This window comes from Crocodylus porosus, unplaced genomic scaffold (assembly GCF_001723895.1).
Source record: "Crocodylus porosus isolate Cpor-Errol unplaced genomic scaffold, CroPor_comp1, whole genome shotgun sequence".
In the NCBI taxonomy this organism is placed as follows: Eukaryota; Metazoa; Chordata; order Crocodylia; family Crocodylidae; genus Crocodylus; species Crocodylus porosus.
In genome coordinates, this window is record NW_017728921.1 from 24,593,648 (window position 1) to 24,617,152 (window position 23,505).

Consider the following 23,505-nt stretch of genomic DNA (forward strand, 5'->3'; position numbering starts at 1 on the left):
CTAAACCATTCCAGCCAAATCCAACCTGCTTTTGAAAGTTTCCAAGCATGGAGATTCCACAACTTCTCTATGTAGCCTGTTCAATGCTTGATCACCCTCATGGTCAGGAAGTCCCCCCTAATCTCCAACATAAATTTCCCCTACTGCAGTTTGAGGCCATTGCTTCTAGTCCTGTCCCTTAGGGCCACAGAAAAAAGCCCATCTCCATCTTTTCTATAATCACCCTGCAGGTATTTGAAGACTGTTATCAAATCCCCCTGCAGTCTTCTCTTTTTCAAACTAAATAACCCTAGCTCTTTTAGCCTTTCCTCACAGTTCTCATCTCCCAGGCCCTGATCATTTTTGTTGCTCTGTGCTGGACTCTTCCCAGACTGTCCACATCCTTCTTCAAGGGAGAAACTGGACACAGTACTTCAGGTGAGGCTTCACCAGTGTTGAATAGAGCAGAAAAATCACTTTCCTTGATTTTCAACGGATACTCCTGTTAACACAACCCAGGATGCTATTGTCTTTTTTTGCAACAAGAGCACACTGTTGGCTCTTATTTAGCTTATGGTCCACCATAACCCCCAGATCTTTCTCTGCAAGTACTGCACCCCAGCCAGTCATTCCCCAGTCTGTATTTGTGCATGCAGTTATTCCATCCCAGGTACATGACTTTGCACTTCTAGCTAAATCTTATCTGATTGATTGTGGGCCATTTCTCCAGTTTATCCAGGATTCTAGCACTGCCCTCCAGAGTATCCACCAAACGATCACCAAACTTGGTGTTGTCTGCAAATTAAGTGAGCTAGCAATCAATTCCATCATCCAAATCATTAATGAAGATGTTAATACTGGACGCAAGACAAGACAACATCAGACCCAGGGATGATAAATGATAAAACAGTCAGGACTTGTGGTGATGAGGCAATGTAATGGTACATAACTTTGCTGAATCTTCCCTCCTCTCTCTCTAAGATCTGCAGTCCTTTAACACCTGCAGCCTCCTCCCAGTGTTCTTGTGCAGCTTCCCCTTTATTGTTCCTCAGCATTCATGGATCTCCAGGTGAAAAGGGGAGGAAAACAGCAAGCTCAGAGAGACCTTCTGACAGTTATAATAACTGACCTCCCACAGGCCTTAGCATCCCTAGCGGAGGGCAAGGAGGTCGGTGAAACATTCTGAGGGAGCAGACATATGCTAACAAAATGACAGCAGAAGCTGCCTCAGCTGTTCTCCCTTCCATCACACTGCAGCAAACCTGCCAGCCTCACTCTGCAGCAGCTAGAAGAGCAGCAAGTGCTCCATGCTTGGCTGGAAGTGGGCATGCAAACTGGCTGCCCTGGTGCTCCACTGCCTTTGGCAACCCCCATCTTCTCCCAGCACAACCTGCCCTCCTACCCACTATCAGCAGTGACCTAAGTAGGTGGGAGACCTGTGTAATCTGCTTAGCAGGGGATAGCTGAAAAAGAGGCTTGTCATTAAAACAAAAAACCTCCCTGTGGCCACTCTTGCAATTTTGGCTTACAAGGCTGAAGCGATCAGAATTAAACATCCTTTACTATTGATATGACTGATAAACTTTATCACTATATTTTTTTTTTACTGTGTTAATTCTGGACCTATGCACAACATTTTTATAGACTCATGATCTGATTTATCACCATATTTGTAAAGTAAAACATAGTGTCAAACAGCACCAGCCACGTGCCTGTGGCACTTGGGACCGTTAGTACAGAATACATTTGATATGGAATTTTGTCCTCCAAAAGCACTGTGTTGTACTGCAGCATCTCTGACAGGTGTTGGCATGGATATGTGCCCACCCTACTCAGGAATTGGCACCTAGCTTTCCTGGGCTGCATGCTTGCATGCCCACCTGTGTCCATGCTAGTATTTACCCTCCAGCTTCAGACCTTTTCTCCCACCTCCAGTTCTCACCTTTTCTTCAGCAATGTTGCTGCCTATCTTATGCAGCAACAATATCATCATAACTTGCTTTATGCAGGTGTCCCAGTCATATGAGGACACACAAGGTGGTCTTCTAAGAAATGTTCCCTCGCTAGAAACATGCTAAATCTGATCTCAGCAGGTCAGCCGAGAGAAGGCCACAATCCTGGATTCCCTAAAACAGGGTCTGAAAGAAAGGAGCATTTTAGAAGCATAGTTCTCAACACACACCAGCCCAGACACACCAAGGTCTCAGTTGTATTTCCAAACTCATCCCAGAGCAAAACTGGGGTGATCCCCTTCTTTGACACAGCATGTCAAAAAGCAGCACAAACTTGGTGCAACTTCAACGAATGCAGCCAACTAACTTCCCCTGCTGAATGTCAGATCAAAACCTGAATCCAAATGGAAACATAACACACCTTTAGCAAACTTCACATCAAAGATTAAACCAAACTTCACACTAACAGGCTGCCCCTCAAGCCCTCTGCCCTAACAAACTGCCTTATACTATGGAATATGCAAGTCTCTTATCAAATACAGGAGTATCAAATACACCAATAACTGTAAAGTAAATCTAGACATGGAGACAGACAAAGCAAAGTGCAAACACAGAGAGGAGAGCCAGTCCAGCAAGCAGGAGAGAGGAGAAGATGAAACTGGGAGCTTTCTGCTTCAACATAGGGGTTGGGTTAGGTACCAATGTGACAGTAACCTTGGAAAACCCAAAACAGAGTATGTCATGCAGAGGAATCCAGGAAAGCTGGACTCATGAGAAGAGTTTCTCTCAGGTGATGAGGAAAATCTGAAGAGACAAGCGATGGCAGGAACAGCGCCTTGCTAAAGAACAAGCAGCAAGTGATCAGGAATGGAGTATGATGAATAAGGACAGGATGTGGGCAACATGGGCATTAAACTTAAATTACACTGTGAAGCCCTGTCCTAGGCATATATTGACTGTACTGCATTGCTCTCTCAGAAAGACCAGAACAGTCTGCATTTAAAGCCACACCTATCCTCCCCACAAAAACACACACATGCACTAAGTATTTTGGTAATAAAAAATTTAGCTGAGCTGTCTCCCCTACCCCTCAGCTCCCTCTATTCCCACTTAATTCCCTCCCTCTACGTTAATTATTTTGTGGCCCCTGACTGCCCAGCCCCTTTTGCCTCAGTCTCTGTTCCTGACCCTGAACCCCACTTGCGCCCCCAGTGTTCTGCCAGTCCCACCCTCCAGGCTGTTTTTGCTCCCTTGTGTTTCATCCTGTCCTCCTTTTGACTCCTCACAGGTCCTATGGGCCTCCTATCCTTCTCCAGCTTCTTGCCTACCTAATGACCCACCTCCACTGTGGTCCTTAGCTCTAGGTCAGTGGTGCAATCTCTGGCCCATGGAGCTGTGTCATCCAGATGGGAGGGCTTGGCACAGATCCAAAATTTGACAGTGGGGGAGTGGTGGGTGGCCGTGTTAATTGCTCCCAGAGCTGTGGCAGTTAATGCTACCATCGTTAGTTTCCACCAGACTTCCAGATCCATGGGGTCTCCTGCAGTCAGGATGACAGGCCTGCACGCTGGATCATACTTGTGCCTGGTCATGGGGTTGCACTGACATGCTGATTAGCACCTGTAGACCAAACCCCACAGAGCCAGCGAGCTTAGCACCACTGCTCTAGATCACTGTCCCAGAGTCTCCCAGTGACCCCCTGTTGCTTCCCTTACTCTTCTTAGTGTAAGAATCCCTCCATACCACTACCCTTACTCATAATTAGTGATATGGGGAGGATTCCATGTGAGGAGACACTAAAGAGGTAAGGCCTACTCAGTTTCAATTAAATTCAATTTATTAAGGATTCTGGCTGAAAGCCATGCTCCCAAAAACAACATAACAGACAGACAGCCATAATATAAATTTAAATAAAAATCACAGAAATGCAAGTATAATAATAAAATAGGGCCAACCATTATAACAGCATTATCCCTACTCCTAGAATTAACATAATCAAGTACAAATATGGTGATAAATCAGATCATGAGTCTATAAAAGTGTTGTGCATAGGTCCAGAATTAACACAGTAAAAAACAAATATAGTGATAAAGTTTATCAGTCATATCAATAGTAAAGGATGTTTAATTCTGATCGCTTCAGTCTTGTAAGCCAAAACTGCAAGATGGTTTACTAAATATGGATCTGTTTGCTGGAGGAGCCATATTAATTTCTCTCTATTTAAGAGGTCAATTTCTGCAAGAACGGTGATAAATACTTTCCCGTTATGTCATTATATACAGGACATTCTAAGATGTAACGAATAGCGTTTCCAAAATTCCTAGACAGGCTGGGCAACATCTTTTAGCCCTTGGAATGAAAAGTCTACATCCAGCCAAAATAGCTGTGGGCCTCTGTTCAGTCCAGAGTCTAGTCAAAGAGGCGTACGATTTATTTTTGAGATGCAGCTATAAATACCTTTCTTCCCCCAATCTAATTTTCAAAGAATATAAAGAGGGGTGATGCAGATAGCCCTGGCCACTGGAAAATCATTCTGCCTGGCAATATCTCGGAGCCTCTGGAAAACCCAGACCTTTTCTCTGGGGAAGAAGAGTCTTTCATTGTTTTTGACATAATGTCCCCTCCCAGAAAATGCAAAAGTACGAGAGAGAAAAGCTAGCCAGGGAGATTGAAGTGAAGGGAGATTTTTTATGTCTTCTATATAGTACAATTTGAGCAGACGAGATGGTAGAAGAGGCAGGATTTTAAATCAGAATCCTGCCATCCTAATAATAATTAGTTACAATGGAATCTAATCCCGTCTCATCTCAGGAAAGATGTGGAAGTTGGAGGAGGAAGACCCATAAGAGCCCTGAGAAACTTATTCTGAGGTATGTCTACATCATTACTGGCAACATAGCCCCATACTTCAGCACCATACAGGATCTGAGACATAACTTTGGCTTTATGTGCTAATATGGGAGCTTGGACTGATTGTCCTGCTATGGTTTCATAACATTTCTTTATGGCCACTGCCGATTGGGCTGCCTTAGCTTTCACTGACTGAATGTAGTGTTTCCATGATGGAAAAGCTGTAAATATCACACCCAAGTACCTATACGTTTTAACAACTTTGAAGCTTACTCAGTTTAGAAAAGACACTTGGCAGGAAGGGGGCACATGATAAAGATTTACAAAATGCTAAACGGTGAAGGGAAAGTAAACAGGATTTATTATTTACTGGCCACCTCTGCACAAGATGCTGACTGCACAGTAACCCGAGTTACTGCACTGTAGCACCAACGAACAGTTTTTTTGTGACACTACTGTGCAGTAGCTTAATAAAACTGCACAGTAGCATTGCACCACGGTTGTTGCCATGCAATGCTACTGCGCTTGCATGGATATACAGTCAGCATCTCATGTAGCCACGGCCACTCCTCACAATACAGGAACTAGGGGTCACAAAATGAAGTGAGTAGCCACTAAGTTTAAAACCAACAAAAAGAAGCTATTTTTCACACAGCTTACAATTAGTGTGGAACTTCTTGCCACAAGGTGTTGTGGAAGCTGACAATTTAGACGGATTCAGAAGGGGATTGGGCAGATTCTTGGAGGAAAGGCACATCCGTAGTCGTTGAGCACAAACAGGAGTCAGGGCTACAGCCTCTGAATCAGAACTTCTTAGACTTTAAATACTGGAGGCTGCAAGTGAGAGAGGAACAGTGGAAAAATACCTTGGTCACACCCAGATACTCTCCCATTCGGCATCCACACTCTGCCCTTGTGTGGCCCAGGAGTTGGGCAAACTGGACCATACATCTGACAGACAATAGCAATTCTCATGTTCTTGACTGTGCTTCCAAACCATGGGTGGAAATGCTGGGGAAGCAAGTCTATGGCTCTGTTATCTGTAGTTAATTTCTTACTTGTTGAGGGCACAAGCACATGATACAATGTGAGAATAATGTACTCTGGAATTTACTGCATAGCAAAAAGACACAGGACCAGCTCTTCCAGACTAGCCACCCATGGTAAGAGCTGTTGCAGTGCCTAGCTGCTAGGGAGAAGGGGAGCTAAACTGTTTTTGACCAAAAGACTGCCCTGGGATTAAACTAACTAGAGGAGCAGACCTAAGACTAGTCCAGTGGTGCGCAACCTTTGGCCCATGGGACCTTGTCATCTGACCCATGGGGCTCCCCACAGGTCTGGAAATTGAACAGCAGGAGCAGTGGCAGCATTACTGGTGGCTTCCAGAGCCGTATCAATTAACATTGCTGCCATTCCCCTGCCACCAAACTTCCGGGCCTGTGGGGAGCCCCATAAACCAAACCTGTCCATGTGATCCAGCCTGAAGGACTAGAAGGTTGAGCACCACTGAATTAGTCTATCAGTTTAACTTATGCAGGTGTCTAGAAGATGCTCCTCACTTTCTGCAGGGCAACTATGCCAGTGTGAGTTACACTAGTATAAGGCTCTGCATCATGTCTCCACTTCTCTTCTACTACAGAGTAAAGTCATAGAATCACAATGAGGGCTGGGAGGGACCTCAGGAGGTCATATAGTCCAACCCCCTGCTCCAAGCAGGACCATCCCCACCTAGATCATCCCAGCCAAAGCTTTGTTTAACCAGGTCTTAAAAGCCCCCAAGGATGGAGAGTCCAATCTCTCTGGGTAACCTGTCCCAGCGCTTTACTACCCTCCACGTGAGAAAGTTTCTCCTAATATCTAACCTAAACTTCCCTTGCTGCAACTTGAGACCGTTGCTCCTTGTTCTGTCATCTGCCGCCACTGAGACCAGGCCAGCTCCATCTGCTTGCAAACCCCATTTCAGGTAGTTGAAGGCTGCTATTAAATCCCCTTCTAGTCTCCTCTTGTCTAGACTACATAAGCCCAGGTCCCTCAGCCTCTCCTCAGAAGTCATGTCCCCCAGGCCCCGAACTATTTTCACTGTCCTCTGCTGGGGTCTCTCCAATTTGTCCACATCCTTTCTGTAGTGGGGCCCCCAAAACCGGACACAGGACTCTAACCCAGCGTTCATTTACTCCTTACTAAATACCACATATCCCTGTCTTTAAAGTCTCCTCCCTTACTGGGCTGCACCAACGGCAATAGAGGGAGGGCTGTAGGTTTTTCTTTGGAAGTCAAGCAGCGGTGCGCAGGTCTCTGCCCTGCCGCAGGCCAGATGAACGCGGGGCCTGTGCATGGGTCGGACAGTCCTGCCACCCATCCTCCGCGCCCCACCTACAGCTCGGGAGCGGGTCTGTGGTGCCCCACAGCCCCCGAATGCCCCGGCACTGGGGCATGGACCTGGGGCCGCGGCGCACCCGGCGGTTCTGCGCCGCCTCCGGCCCGCCTGCAAAGCGCTACGCCGCGCGGCCCAGTGGAGCGGAGCAGGACGCGGGACACGCCCACTCCCTCCCACAAGCCCGCCCCCCGCGCGTCACCCGGAAGCGCTTCAGCTCCGCGCTCTCACTTCCGTTGGGCCGGGGCAGCGGTGGCCGCAGTTGGAGCAGCAGCAGTGGGCCGCCGGGTAGGAGCGGAGCTGCCGCCGCTGTGACTTGTGCGGGTGGCGGGGCTGGAGTCGCTCGCGGTCGGGCTGCGGCGCCCGGGCAGGAAGTGTCGGGAGCGGGACGGAGCTGGACGTCTGGGCGCGCGGGAAGCCCCGGCCCCTCCGGGGGCGCCTCGTGCTTAGGCTTGCCCCGCACCCTGGTGTGGCGCTGCGGGCACCCACCCGCGAGAGGCTCTTGGGGCTTCCCGGGCTGCGCGGCCCCGGCTCGGAATCGCTGCTCTCGTGTCTGCGGCCGGGGGTCGGAGTAGGGCTGCCTCCTTGGGGAGCTGCGGTCACTTTGCCTGTGGCTTAGAGGGGCAGGGTCCAGCTTCCCGGCTCCCCCACCCTGTTGCACCCGTGCGGTCTCTGGCGTCTCCTGCCTGCTCCTTAAACCCCTCTTTTCAGAAGAGAGCTGTGGTCTTGCTGCTCTAGGCCCTTGGCACAGCCAGTAACGGTCCCGGGTGAGCAGAGTATTGTGCTATCTGCATGTCCAGTGCTGCTGGCACTCCTGTATGTGGAGGGTGGTGGCAGCGTAACAGCAGTGTTGTTGCTGCGATAGTCTAGAAATTATGCAAGAGGCAAGGGCTTCTTAGGGCATTGTCACTTCTTGGACCGACTAGGGAGGTGGGTTAAGCTAGACAAGCTTTTGAATGTAAGGCAGTGTGTATAATGCGTGACTGTCTTTCCCTGCAAGGCCAAACTGGCCTGATATCTGTAACTAAAACTTCAAGCTGGCCTGCAAGCAGCCTATAAGCCCTTCACTTCTTGAGAAGCAGGATTTGAAACTCTAAACCTGATCTCTTGTACAGAGTGCAGCAGCCCCCCAGGCTTCAAATTCATGCTTGCTTCTACAAGCAGCAGCCCAGGTAGACCTCCAGGTTTGCTGTCAGCTTCCCATGTGTTCCTGCTGTAACTCTCTCCTCCTTCCTGTGATGATAGCTAACACATTCTTGCAGCTCTTGTCAAGATTTGGTCTTGTGTGGGTGTATAAAATTGGCTGGTAAGTGGGAGATTTTTTTCCCCTTGTGTATAAGAGCAGTGAAAGCTGAGTTGCGAGGAGAGATGTTTCACTTCCCTGCCATCAAATGAAGTCAGTGACATGAATCATTCATTTTATGAAGCCATCAACCTCTGTGCTTCTCCTCTTTGTGGAGCCTACTAGACTGTGAGCAGGTGCTGCAAGGTCTTTCTAATGCCAGGCTGCTGTGTTGTGGGGCCTCAGTGGGAGAATGAAATTCTTAATAATGATTTGAAGGTAAACAGCCTGGAGTTTATTACACGATGAAGGGTGATATTGGCTAAGATAACAAATCAGTATGACTTACTTGCAATATGCTGTTACTATCTGGCTGTTCACTGAACTGTGTGATGTGAAAAATCACTTGTACTATGGCTTTCTCTTTGTAGTGCCACTGGGTTGGTTGAAGGCAATAGTTCTGTGGAAACAACTTATGACCTTTGTGTTTACTCTGTCCATGTAATGGTCCTCACATTGGGAGGAAAGCAGTTCTTAGAATTAGAAGTGCAACCAGTAACACAAGATGTGCAACACTATTTGGCAATCAGAGGTCACAGCCAAGAGAAACCTAAAATAGAACCAGAGCAAAAGAAATTTAGTTGCATAGAAGTACCGATTAAATAAAATACGCCTTTTGGCTGGGTTTTCTGGTCACCACATGCATGCAGGCAGCCAGGAGCATAACTGGGCAGCATGGGGGGTAGTGACCTGTAGGTAAGTCTGTAGAGGGGAAGGGGTATGGGTGGGGGGCAGGTGAAGGCCCCCACAGTGAGGGAAGGGCTGGGGCTGGGGATGCTGCCCAGGCAGGATGGCGAGTGGGACTCTGGGGCTGGGGCAGAGAGCGGGACAGAACCGCAGGCAGCTCATCCAGGGGGTGGGGAGTGGCTCCCTGCTGCTACATGCACCCCTGGGAGAGGTGTGATGGGGCATGTGCTCCCCCAGACCCATGCATGCCTGGGGTGATGGAGCAGAGGCAAGTTGCTTGCTTTGGGCTCAGGGCTTCCTGCACTGCTGCCTTTGCCTGAGGAGCCGCATGTTGGCTGCACATCCCCATCCCATCTGGCAGCAGTGGCAGGTGAGTTGTGCCTCTTGCTGCTGGGTGGGCAGGGGACATGGTTCAGCAGAGCTCCCAGGGCAAAGGCAGCAGGGTGGAAAGCCCTGAACTCAGAGTGGGTGGTCTGCATCCACCCTCACCTTGCTTGGCTCTGCTCCTAAAAGCATCCCTGTGCTTAAAAATAGTGGTGGTAGCACTTGAACTAAAGCTCATTTGATGAGCTTTAGTTCAAGCAACCCCACTGCTATTTTTAAGTGCTGGGACACTGACCCTCTGGATGAGCTGCTTGCAGTTCTGTCCCACTCCCTGCCCCACTTTCCCTCACCGTGGGGGCCCTGATCTTCCCCCCCCCATGCGCTTTCCCCTCCACAGACTTACTTCCAGGGTGCTGCTCTCCACACAGCCTGGCTGTGCTCCTGTAAATCCGCTGTTGGATCAGTATCAGCTGATATGCCTGGTGAATAATTGGCTATTGGTATCAGCCAAGAAAATATCTTCTGATGCACTCCTAATTTATTGTATATAGTCTTGACTTCAGGCTTATAGATGTTGACTTTCTCTCTGGATAAGTTGCTACTGCCTTCAGTCCTGAAGCCATGTTCTTGTGCTAAACTTTCTCAGTGGGGGTGGATGACTCCTGTGTAAATAATAGCAGTCTTCAGTCCTGCTACATGTTCCTTCATGTACAGATAGCCTGAGAATGAAGGGTATTGTGTTGATGGTGAGGATGTCTGCTTTATGGTGAGCCAAAGGGTCAAGCTTATCATGGTGCTGACTTCCATTTGTCCATCTGGGCATGGTTTACAGCTCACCTTGACAAAGAAAGCTGCTATTTTGAATATTGCCTTGGAATGTAACCAAAATATACTCCTTCCAGCCAGATACCAAATTCAGGTCTGTCTGTTTATCCAGAGGTTGAAGATCAGTGTTCTAACCATGATGCTAGTAAAGAGTGTTTTTACTCTTCAGGGCTTTGTTTTGTCTCTCGCTAAGGCTGTTTAGACTCTTCTTTAAAACTCCTTCTGTTGCTCCTGGTGGTAACAGTGTTAGGAGCTCTAGAGAAGACTTGCTTGTGTTGTGATAATCTTCTTCAAACCCTACTCTAGTGTATAGCACTGCCACACACTAGATATTCTCTGTGGGTGTCGGAGGATGTTAATAGATGACTTATTAAGATCATAATCTTTTTGGGACCTACCTATTGTCACTGAACGGCTTGCCCATTGATAGGGACCTAGTTACTTCCCTGTGGAAGTTCACAGCACCTTAAATCTTGTTCTTTTTGCTGCCCCACACCATCATTGAGTGACTGAGGCAAAAGTTGCAGCACTAATTGCTGCTCAGCCACTCTGGTAGGGGAGGGGGTGTGTGGTGAAAAGAGCCTGATTAAAGGCACTGTTGCCCTGTGAACTGCTGCTGCGATTTGGGTAGGTCCCTAGTCTGACTGACAGAGTAAAGCATTTGAGGCATTTACAGTTTATGGCCGTTTTTGGTGCATAGCTTAGTTGTCTTGCACAATTCATTCTATTAATATGAAGATGCTTTGGGTACTTCCATGGTTTTCTGCCATCCTCACTGATTGTGACAAGATGTCCACTGTGCTTTCCATTAACTAGGAAATCTGCTGCTTGGTTTTCTGAGCAGCATATTCTGAAAGGTTCTATCAAACTGATTCTTGGCTCTTTCATGTGGCTACCCTGGCAGCCAGATGTTCGACTAAATCCACTTTTATTAACAGACTCAAGATGTATGTGCAGGGGATGCTGTTCTTTAGATCAAAAGATAAGGGATCTTGTAAAGCTGAATATTTCATGACTGACATCAAAGGAACACTGATTCACTTGGAAAACTGGCTACATTTTTAAAAACAGTTTTAGGCCCCTTGTCTGCCAATTCCTGTGCATCTCTTTGTCCTCTTATTCTCCCCCTCCTTCCTCTCCAATTAGAACTACAAATTGGACATTGAAGCAATAAAAATAAAAAATCAAACTATATTTAGATGAAACTGGGGGCCTCCACAGTATGAAGATGTCATAGTACTACTAGAAATAGTCTAGCTTTGGAACTGAACAGTAGCCAAAGACAGCAGTCAGTGCTCAAACCTCTTCTGAATTGGATCTATATTTGTAAGTACAGCAAAAGCTGTGTTAACCGGCACTTTATTAGCCAGAAAACTCTACTAACTGTCATCTGAAGGATGCGGCAAAAGTGAAACTGGAAGTACCACTTCCAGGGGACTTTCAGTTTTGCCATGGCAAGCTGAGCTTTACTTTGTCACTTCTTCGGCCCACAGCCTGGGGCAAAGCAGCCTGCACGGGGCCTCCTTCCCTGTCCCTTGGCACCAATGCCAGTGACACCAGGGAGTGCACCAGACGGTGCACATCTGATTAACCGGCATCCCCCATTCCCGGGGGATGCCAGATAAGAGCTTTTGCTGTATTTGATAAACAAAGCCTGACTATTGGATTGGGGTTATTGGGAGCACAAGGTCTTGGTACCTCTTGGGTTCAAACTATTGCTCATGAAAATGTAGTCACATCTGCCACAAATATCAGTAGCTGTTTAAGAGTCTGCTGTCCTGTAGGACAGGGAGAGGAAAATAGATGGGAATAAAAGAAGGTAGGAATTGAACTGAACTGGAAATTCTTTCAGACTCAGTGTTAATAATTTCAATTTTCAGATGTGCCAGAGGAACTGAAATGAACTCAAGGTCGTGACCACTTGCAGGCATCTCCTCAAAGTAGGCTTATAGTAGTCTTCAAGCCCTAGCTGGAATTATGCCAATCCTACTATGTGGAAACATTTATCTTGGACCTTACACCCAATAGTTTTATGACTTAGTGCCAGGTGCTTAAGGTGGTGAGTAGTATCAGCATCTTTCTAGCTCCAGGGTGGGCTTTTTTGCTGGAGGGCTGCTTAACAAGCTTTGGTGAGCTGTTGAGAACTGCAAGAGTAGCCCCACCTCTTGACAGGTGCCCCACCCCCTGGTCGCCATCTCAGGGCCAGAAGTCCTGCCTCTAACTCCTGACTTTGCCACTGGAAGTCCCCCTTGCCCCGCCCTCCCCAAGTACTCCTTTTTGGAGTGGGGGTTCCCATCTTGGATCTGGGAAAAAAACAAATCTTATACTAAAAATCTAACACCTACTATAACATTTTAATTTTATTTCAAAAAATATTTTTGTCCTGGTGTGTGTGATTTATATAGAGGTGATTGCATAATAGTTCAAAATAAAATCTTTCTCTTGTATGGGGTGGGTGCAGGGCTTGTGGGGTACATGTGTGGGCCTCTTGCCACACACCCTCGCCTCCAACCCCATGGCGCAAAGCCCCTGCCGGCAGCAGCAGTGAATGGCAGACCCTTGGGGCACTCGTGGCCCATGGTAGGTGGAGCCCCCTGGCAGTGCGTGGCTCCAGCTGAGTTCCAAGAACTGCACATGGCAGCATAGAGCCAGCCAGGCCCAATGGTGTATGGTGGCCCAGTGCTGTGTGGCTCCCACTGGATTGCCAGGAGCCATGGGGAATCGCATGCCATCAGGCCATACTGGCTCCATACCTCTAGGTGGGGCTCCTGGAACTCCAGCGGGGAGCCACACATGGAGGCCCAGAGCCAGCCTAGCCCAAGCCAACAGTGCGTGGCTCCTACCTGCAGTGCTGGGAGCCCCACATGCTGGCATGAAGCCAGCCCAGCATGTAGGCATGCAGCTTCCCTCCTGGCCTGATTGTGCATGGCTACCTGTGGCTTCCACCTGGAGTGCCAGGAGCCGTGGTTAGATCCTGTAGGTAGGGGTCATGTATCAGCAGTGTGCCATGTGTAGTCTTGGATCACTTGATATCATGCCTGTTGTATAGCCTAGCATGGAATGTAATAGACCCTCCTTACCTGATGACTTCCCTTCTGCAGCCCTCCTTTTTTCCAGCATAGCTGTATTTTATCTCTATCAAAAGCTTTTGCTTATCTGGGCTTATCTTTCTTGACTTGTTCTAGGAAGGCAATGGGTTTTCTTGAGTTGCTTACGCCACACCAGTTATCACTCATTTGGAGGGCTTCCATCCCCTCCTGTGACAGCTTATTTTGTTTCCTTTAGCTTGAGCTCTTGCTCCTCTCCATGTAAGATTGATATTGATTAGTGTTTTAGGCCCCTTTGAGTTGAAACAAGCTGTGAAGACTTGACATCCCTTCTCCATGTAATTGCCATGGAATTTTCTTAGACTTTGCCTTTTGTGTATTGTAATTATGGCTCATGGAGGCTTTATAGGCTTCTTACAAGGCAGATGGCTTTAATAAAGAGAGCTTTGCTACCTTCATGAAACAGTGCTGTTGATCCTGACTTTGATTGCACCTTATGTGCAGCTAGAAGAGGGAGTATTTATCTCACCTGCATAGTTGTTTGTCATCTTGCTCATTGGCTTTAAGCACCTCATCACTCCTCTTACAAGTCCATGCTGCCAGCATTTCCCTCTTCCCCATTGCCAGCCCTTTGCTTTAGACAATAGCATGGTAGCCAATATGCAGATTTCCATGTTAGAGCAAATATGTCCTTTGATTCCCTCTCTCCCTATTTCAAACCAAGTTTTCCACTTCATAAGCTTGCCTTTTCTAAGCATGCTTCAGGACTGGCTTTCAAAGTACTGCTGCAGTATGCCAGTACAGTTATTGTGTTCTAATCCCACTGAAGATGCACACTAACTCAGTAGATTGCAAAACTAAACTATCTCTTTATTAAGAGCTTCTAAAAAATCAATGAATGTAGAATGACCCTGCCTCCTGATGTAATACACTACCTCTGTTATCATTGTTGGATCGCTGTGCTTGGGTATAGTCTGCATGCTTCTACCCTGTTCATATTGCCTGCTTGTTCAAAAATAAATGCACCACTTATTTTTGAATAAATACACCATGTCATTCCCCTTACCTGGTAGGGATCCTAGCCTCATCTCTGTGTTACCATTATCCAGGACTCAAATTTAATTACTAGTTACTGACTTTAGCAAGGCTTTTGATATGGTCTCCCACAACTTCCTTGCAAGCAAGCTAAGGAAGTACGGGTTGGATGAATGGACTGTAAAGTGGATTAACCCCCCCCCCCAAAACAAACAAACAAACAAAAAAACTAGCTAGATCATTGGGATCAAAGGGTAGTAATCAATGGCTCAATGTCTACTTGGTGGCTGGTATCAAGCAGAGTGCTATGGGATCAGTCCTGGGGTTGGTTTTGTTCAACAACCTGGAAGATGGAATAAGGTGTACCTCAGCAAGTTTGCAGATGACACCAAGCTGTGTGGAGTAGTAGATTGAGAGACCTATGCAAATTGAAGGATTGGGTGAAAAGAAGTCTCATGAGGTTCAATAAGGACAAGTGCAACATGGTGCACTTAGGATGGAACAATCCCATGCACTGGTACAGGCTGGGGACTGACTAAGCAGTAGCTCTACAGAAAAAAACCTAGGGGTTACAGCAGACGATAAGATGAGTATGAGCCAACGGTGTGCCCTTGTTGCAGAGAGTAATGGCATACTGGGCTGCGTTAGCAGGAGTGGTCCCAGATCGAAGAAAGTAATTCTCCCCCTCTCTTTGGCATTGGTGAGGCCACATCTTTAGTCCTGGGTCCAGGTTTGGGCCCCGCACTAAAGGGCTGTTGACACATTGGAGAGAATCCAGTGCAGGGCAATGAAAATGGTGAGGGGGCTGGAGCGCACAACTTCTGAGGATAGCCTGAGGGTGAGAAGTGTGAAGAGAAGAGTAAGGGGGGTTTAATAACAGCTTTCAATTCAACCTGGGGGGGGGTGGTCCAAAGAGGATGGAGTAGACTTTTCTCAGTGGTGGCAGATGATAGAACAAGGAGCAATGGTCTCGAGTCGCAGCAAGAGAAGTTTGTTGGATATTAGGAGAAACTTTCTTGTGAGGAGGTTAGCAAATCACTGGGACAGGTTACTTAGGGAGGCTGTGGAATCTCAATCCTTGGAGGCTTTTAAGACCCAGCTAGACAAAGCCTTGGTTGCAATGGTCCTGCTTTTAGCAGGGGTTGGACTAGATGACCTCCTGTGATCCCTCCAATCCTCTTTTTCTTTTTCTTTTTTTTTTTTTTTTAAATGATTTTTATGATTGACATTGGCTTCTGAGGGCCTGAGCTACTATAGCCGCACCTTCCTGCCTCTCTGAATGAAACCATTAGACAGACTTCAGTTGTAACTTAGAGCAGATAATCAGATTGCACTAGAGGAGCTCTAAATCTCGATTTACTTTCCATTCCTGGTGTCACACTAAGATCTGGTCTTTTCTAAACAGACAGTGCAATCTTGTCTGGCTGTTTTCAGGGTCCATTTCCTTCTTCTTCCTACACTCTATTCTTTATCTCTTTGCTGGCTATTAATATTTTCAGGTATGGCAGAGCAAGCAGGAAGCCAAAGGACTTAAGCTGGTAGGTTAAGAAGGAAAATATGAAAATCCCAGTGTCCAGAAACACAGCCATGTGCAAAATCTGCTCCTCCCTTCCTTGGCTATTGGCAAAATCTAAGAAGCTCTAAGAAGCCTTCAAGCATTCTGTCTTGGGACTTAAAGAAGCTTTCTCTCTTTGTATTGATCTCTGGCTTGGTAGCCTTGCCCCAGCTTCATCTCGTGTGCAGAAGGTGAATAGTACCTTAAGCTTCCTGGGCCCTTTAAGGGGAAGCTGTTTGTACTGTGCTGGCTTCCCCATTCCCAGCCTCCATTAGCATTATCACCTCTGAGGAACAGCTTTGAGCAGCAGCAAGGAAGAGCATAAAAATCGCAAGCATGCTAGGGTGGAATTGACAGTGGGGCTACCAGTAGCATCAGTGAAAAGTTTGGAGTCTTGTCGGATCTTGCTGTAGATCCAAGAAGAAAAGGCATTTTGGAGGCTAGATTTTTGAGGAAATCCAGCTCCTCCAAAGAGAATGCCTAGTTTGGGTAGAACATTGGCACTTGCCTGGGAAAGTTTCCTAGTTAGCTTGGACAAGTGCATACCCTGCAAAATGGGCTTACTCACAGCCATGTGTGTTGTACAGTAGCTCCACATCTGGGCTGTCCCATAAAGAAGTGGTTACTGAAAAATACTTTTAGCTTTGAGAGTTAAGTGATCTGTTGCCTGGTGCTCTGAGAGTTAGACTTGCATCCAGTCTCACTTCGATAGGGTGCTGCTCCCTTCTCTTTCCCAGGAGCTGGTCCCTGTTTTTGACTCCACTGCCTAGTGTCATTGGCGTTCACCATCTCTACTGCCACCCAAAGATGCATGTGGCAAGATAAGAGGCTGTTATTGTGGGGACCATTCTCCCTAGTGCTCAGGAGATGGACTCCCTCCCCAGAAATTCCTCCTGCTGTTCAGAAGGAAGGGGTCATGTTCCCGTGAGCAGCTCCTCAGTGGCTGGGGGACATAGTGGCTGGCTAACTTTGAGAGCTTTCTAGTGATTGAAAGGACTCTGCTTACCAGAAGCTGTTTCCTCCATGGCCTGGTGGGAAAGAAGATGGAAACAACTTGGCACACATCCAGAAGCTTAGCCTCTGGGACACTGTGCTAAATCTGTTTCTAACATAAAACCATTCACATCTGTGGCACCTCCATCAAGTAGGTATACATATAGCTCATTATCAGCTTCCTGAGTGCACTAGCAAGCTTTGTGCACAGTCAAGAGCATCATGTACTGTCCCTGCCTTCACCGGGGTTGAGGATTGGAAAATGGCAAATTCTATCCTGTTGCATGCAAAATCCTAGTATAAAAGGCTAAACGACCCTGTGTTTGCCCTATGGAGACTGAAATCTGCGGGGGGGGGGCAGACAGAATGTGAGCCCTGTTCCAGTCTTGGCTAGTATAGTTGGTTACAGAAATCTGCTGGAACTGTGCAACTGTTCTGGTTACCTCCTGGGATTTGGTTAGTTGTGGAGACTAGTGTGTTGACAGTGACAAGTTAACCAAGTGGGTGTAGCTTTTCTTCTCCTCCCACTCAAACTTTAGCTACACTCCTGCCATGTAGTTATTCTTTCACCTGGTTTAGCCTTTGGTGACTTAACTCTGTAGAGCTTTAGATCATTCCAAAGCAATTTTTTTTTCCTTTGTCTTTGGGAGGGAAAGGGATGGAGGAGATAGAAACCATTCCCGTCCCCTCCCCCACCTCCCCATCGCTTTTGAAGCAACACAAGTCAGGAAGGGCCTAGATATAGTTTGATAGTACAAGGAGCCTTCTTGTACTTCAGGCTGCCCAGGCTTAGCAAGTCCCTTCTCCAGAGTGCATACACATGATGCAAGCTGGAGGCTGATGGGTGAAACAGCATCCATCACAGATGAAAAATTATTTGGTCAGGCTCACCCAGCAGCTCAGTGGCAGTCAGGCTTCCCCTTAGTTTTCTAGTTGCATCTAGCATGCTAGGAAAAGGCTTCACAGAGGTTCCTTCTTGCAGCTGGTGTACATTTGGAGCCCAAAGACTTTCTTGGCTGTGCTCTTATCCACTTTATCAGAAGGCTGAACTGGGCAGTTGTAGATTGTTTCAAGAGGCAGACTTCTCTGGTTGTAGGGCTCTTTGCCATTAAACAGTTTCATATGATACCTGAGCTTGTGGTTTTGGCAGCTGCTGCTGGCTAGAGAAGCACTGCGTAGTTCTAGCTATAGCACTTGTGGCTTTTTCTGCATTGATGTTCGTGTTCCCATACCCTAGCACTCCTTAGCAGAGCACAATTCCACAGTGGGGGTAAACACAGCTTCTGACTTTGTTCTGATCTGACCAGTAGCTCTTGCAGCTTGGGAAAACTTCCTATGCTTTCATTAAGATGCCGGAGTTATCAATTGCTCACTGGGAAGGAGGGAGAAGGCTTTAACTGGCATCCTGCCAGCCAGGAGTGGGCACAAGTAGCTTTTCTGCTAGGGCTGGTGTCAGTTTTGACTCTTGATTTTTACGCACAGACCCTGTTTAAGTGCAGCTGCATGAAGTACAAAAAAATTGTCAGTTGCTTTAGTATTGTCATTTTTCTGCCATAGAAAGTGCCTGTGTGAAACTAGGAGGCAGTTTATTCCCAATATCCATGTCTGCAGAGAAAACCAAAGCAAATAATATACCAGTGTAGTCTGCTGTTAGAAAAGCAAGGGAAGATGAATGGGCCCTGGGTACATGCATAGCCCCTCTTGGGTTTGTTTCAGATGTGAGCATGGAATTGGAAGTGGAGACCTAGCAGTGGTGCTGGAAGTCAGTCTGCTCTCTGAATGCTTGATCCTCATCTGAGTGGGTGTGGAAAGACTGCTGCACAGTCTCGAATACTGACTGAAGAGAAGCCTTGCAAGCCTGTGACTACCTGCATGAGCATTTAGTAACACTTAACATAGGCATCTTCTCCACTGCCTGTCTTCCCTGCTAGGCAATCCTCCAAAACTTGTTGCTGGCTTCTGGCTTTGCACTGTACCCAGAGACCGGGCTTTTTATCATCCACCTTCATTAGTACTATATAAAAATCAGTCATGTCCTATTTAAGCTCCTAGCTGCTGTCTCTGTAAGGCAGTAATGCCTCATTACCCTTGTCCATCCAATCTTCCTGGGGTTATAGCACACAGCATTGCACACAGGGCTGTAGGTGTAGTCACAGATTCTAAACCTCTGAGCTTCTTTTCGAACTGCTGCCAGGCACTAAGGTACTTGCTTTGCTTATTTCTACTCTTGAAGGAATTGGCCATGTCTCATGTTGATAGCAAAACCAAGGTAGGCTCCACTGCAGAAGCAGGAAGCTGAGAGCAAGGTCACAACAGGTGATCCTAGTTTATTTTTGGATACTTCCCAGAACCAGGTCTTGCACCTTTTCCTTGCAGTATTTGTCCTGCTTTTGCCAAGGTTTAAGTGCAACACTTCAGCCTACAGCTCCTACATCAGTGTATAGGAAGGAATTGCCTGGTTGGGACTGCTTCAGAGACCTGGTTTTGGTGCCATGAAGTTCAGGGGCTTGTACAGAAAAGGGGTGGGTTATGGCCCTTGTTGGTGGGGACTATGGGGAATAGGAGCAGAAGCAGTATAAGTGTGGATTGCAAAGGCTGAAAAGCCCAGAGACCAGAAATCAAAAGGGGGAGAGACCTGCTGGTGCAGCTGATGGACCCAGATGAAAAAATTTCAGGTGCTTACATAACCACACGGGCCATTCTCTGTTGTAAACTAAGGATAATAAAGCAAGTCTTTTTGTAAGCATTGCATGATAAAGCAGTATAAATCTATTGGGGGGGGGGTGGCTACAGCAAATCCTTCCTTTTGTTGGCTACAAGGAACAGGAGATCTGCGGTGAGGTGCAGGAGTATGCTGCAGCATAATTTGATAGCTTGTGTCACCACTTTAACTGATAAGGGGTAACTGGTTCCTTGGTAGCCTAGGGAAGAAGACACTGAACATACCAGTTTGTTTCCCTTTCTTTCTCTTCCTAGAAAGAGAAGACTGGAGTGCTTCGAAACCAGAACACTTAGGGTCATGGGGCTTCTGGCTTTTCAGAGGGACTGAGGAGCTGGCGTCTGGCATACCAAACAAGAAACGATGCCTTGTGACAGTTGTATCTTAATATTCCTTATTGCAGTTCTTCACCTTCTTCTGTCCCCAACCCCCAGAAAAGCCAGCATCTACTACCCTAGGCCATTCTTACCTGTGTCAATCACTAGCCATCTTGTTTCTGTGTTCTGGTCAATCAGGACATCTGTTTTGTTGCTAGCCCTGCATCTTGTTTTGATCCCTGGCTTTCATTGCCACCTACAAAATAGGGGTGATTCTTAGCTGCCTTGTGTGGCAATGGAGATTTAAATGTACTAACACTTGGAGATGTATAAACTCCTCTAGATTGGATGCCACTGCATAACTTCAGAGGATTTACTAGTCCATTCAAAATGGGGAGGGAGGAGGTTATAGCAGCTGCCTCTTGCTTAGAGGAAAGCACCTTCTACTATTATATATAACTCTCATCTGGTTTTGCTTCCTTCTTGTATCTTGCTTCTAAATCGAGTAGTCTAATTTCACTGTAGCAGTTTCTTTCTAGCTAGCACAGAATAGCGGTATTGGGTTTTCCAAGGCTGAAACTACTCTTTATACTGAAGCAGACTTAGCACACTTTTAAAGTCTCCCTTCTGGGGGCAAGCCTGGAGATGGTGCCCTTCTCACATTCTGCTCTTCTAGGTTGTTGACAGGACCTAGAAATGAGTGTGTTTCTGTGATTTAAATCCTAGGTAAAAAAAAGGGACAGGTTAAGTAATTGCAGGAAGACACAATCTGGAACCATGTAGCTCACCTCCTAAAAGGCTGCCTATTTTGTATGTGTTGGACTCCTTCAGAGTGCCAGGGGTGCCAGCCTGGTGCTTACTTATAAAAATTCCAGGGCCTGGAACACTTGACAGCTTTTAAAGTTTTAAAGAAGCATTGCTTGAAAAGTTAGTGGCTCTTACAGATGCATTTAGTAGGGAAGATTTATGCACTCTGAGCTAAGATTATCCTGTACATTTACTGCAGAAATTCCATAATGGGATTCCATAGAAATTGCTGTCAGCAGTTTGTTTTTTTGCTTGGTTCCTCTCTTTCTTCTCAGAACCGTTTCCTGTGTGGAGTGGTGGAGGATTTAGTGTCCTCTTTCTTCTGCCCCAGCAGCATTACTCAATCTAGGACTCGTGACCTCCTTGGCAGGGTCCTGGGTACTTGCTAATTCTGTATCACTTTTCTGGGGGTGGGAAGAAGTGAATTGGTTGTGAAGTACCACATTGAGAAGGGGGCCCTTTTCAATTTAGGATCTCAACTAGGGGGGAAAAAACTTTCAGGCTTGGACAAGGAAATAAGTGGTTCACAGGGAAACTGCTGATTGATTTATCTTCCCTCCCCTTCCCCCCCTTACTATGAACAGGCTAGTTAACTAATTTCCCATCAAGCTTGCAAGGCAGTAATCTCTTATTTTCTTCCTAAAGGCTCTGTGTTCCTGGAAGGAGCATTAGAAACCAGCATTTTCATGTACCCTCGGACCAAATGAAAGAAAAGCAATGGAGTTTTCTTGCCTGTTGAGCCTGTCTCTGAAATGGGTGGAGGCTGCCTTTGAGAGCAGATGGGGAGTTTCACTTCTCTGATCCACCGTGTTTCTGCTGAGCTGTACCCTGTTGGCAGTTAGACCAGAGTTGGTACCATGTGAAAGGCTGGGCCGCCTCCTCCACTGTTGTCACTCCTAGGAGAAACATAGCTGCTGGGTGACGTGGGTCCTGGAGCAGTGTCAGAGCAGTGATTTCTTAAATCCACTACTAACCAGTGCTGCTGCAGAACTGCCAGAATAGACCAGGCAGGAGAAAGTGGCACTACTTTCCCTACACATGCCCTCTCTAGGGGAGGAGATATGCTGCAGCCTTCCTCATTTAAAACTCTTGTGACAGTTAAGCACACAGGCAGACCGTGTGGGTTTCCTTGTTGCCTTTCCTGTGAAAGAGCTGAATCTCCCCCACACTTTGTTTGTCTTCCCTGGGCTTCCTCTGCTGTTGCAAATTCAGCAGAAAGACCAGGGTGTAAACTTTCTCTGCCTCCTCTCTTTGCAGAGACGCACTGCAAAACGGGGACCAAAATGACGGACTCCAAGTACTTCACTACTACAAAGAAAGGTAACTGTGCGGGGCTTCTCATGCTTTCAGTGGTGTCTCCTTGTTCTTTCAGTTCATCTCCCTGATGATGCCATTGTCCGAGTTTTGGTACAAGTTCAGTTAGTTCCCCTCCGCCGTAAACTGTTGGTGTGACTTGGTTCCAGAACTTTGCTAAGCCCTGCGGTAGCGCCCTGTCCAGATGCAGGAAGAATTTCTTTTTTTTTAATTATTTTATTTGCTGCATTTACTCATTAATTTTAGTAGCTGCATGGTGTTAACAGGGAGGGGGAAGATAAACTGTTTAATGGCTTTTGAAGCTTTTTTTTTTTTTTCCCTTCCTTGCTTACAGAGCTTAAGCTGGCAGCATGGATGCTTTCAGTCAGAACACTCTGCCCTCCAGTTTGCTAAACTGGCAGAGGAGCCCTGTGCATGCAGATATTGTGGTAGTCTACTCTGTAGCTGCAGAAGGAACCACCCACTGATTAGGCTTCCAAAAACTGGATAGACTGAGGATGTAGCTGCCAGGCTTCTGTATGGCAAAGGCAGTTCATTGCCCAGGCTCTGCTGCCTGTGCATGAGCTGAGACCAGCCTTTTTACCGTCTCTCTCTATCAGTTTCAGCAGCATGGTAACACCCATTGTTGCAGCTGTCAGACTGGCCTCTTCCCTTGGCACACTTGGGTAGCCTAATAACTAGAACTAGGAGGGTGGTATGGCGAGGAGGAAAGTCCTGCCAGGGCCTGGAACTACTGACTGCTGAACCAGCAATGGAAGTCAGAAGGATTTAAAGAGCTAAGTTTTGGGGGGGGTTTTCTACACTGAAGAAGCTGCCAGACCAAGGAAATGATGAATAGGCATGTTGGTAACTTGCTGCTCAATCTATTTTACTAGAGACTATTTACCTTTGATCAGTGAGGTTGGAAAGCTGATTAAAAGCAGGGGTTTGGGTAATTGTAATCCCAGTAACTAGCATACTAAGAGCTGTGAAAGCCCTCTGTTGCTTATACAGCATGACTATAGTAGATTCTTCTGTTGCTGTGGTCTTAATCACACAGGCATTTATAGCCACGTGTGCTACTGCTAAATTCTGATTTAGTGAGGGAGTTGGTCCTCAACGCTTGAGTTGCTGAGCCTGCGGGCACAGTGAATTTTATCTAGCTCGTATTATCCGTCTTTGTTTTCCACCCCCACCATTTCCAGGCTGGATGTTTGGCCCAATCTAAAGATGGGTCATTGTCCATACTAGGCCCCAAAGCAGCTCATGGTGCTGTCAGAATGATTGGAACTCAGGATTGTTTTGCAATTGCTGTTGCTGCATTTCACTTAGTGCCAGTGTTGCTTTAAGCACAGACCACGAGGCTATAGATCAGCAACTGGGCCATTGTCCTTGCTTGTGTTGAC

General features: G+C 46.9%; 1 protein-coding gene across 6 annotated transcripts in view; it reads left to right on the forward strand.

Annotated features, from left to right (window-relative positions):
- Nucleotides 1-7,388: 7,388 nt before the first annotated feature.
- The window catches only part of AP1B1 (adaptor related protein complex 1 beta 1 subunit), a 51,542-nt gene continuing 35,425 nt past the window's right edge, over nt 7,389-23,505 (forward strand). For 3 of the 6 annotated variants that reach the window (XM_019539312.1, XM_019539314.1, XM_019539315.1), the window contains exons 1-2: nt 7,391-7,443; nt 22,064-22,126. In XM_019539312.1, coding sequence (XP_019394857.1) covers nt 22,090-22,126 — 37 coding nt within the window. In that variant the 5' untranslated portion in view covers nt 7,391-7,443; nt 22,064-22,089. Of the gene's footprint in view, nt 7,444-22,063; nt 22,127-23,505 lie in introns of all 6 variants that reach the window. The other 3 variants (XM_019539313.1, XM_019539317.1, XM_019539316.1) reach the window with 2 other exon arrangements.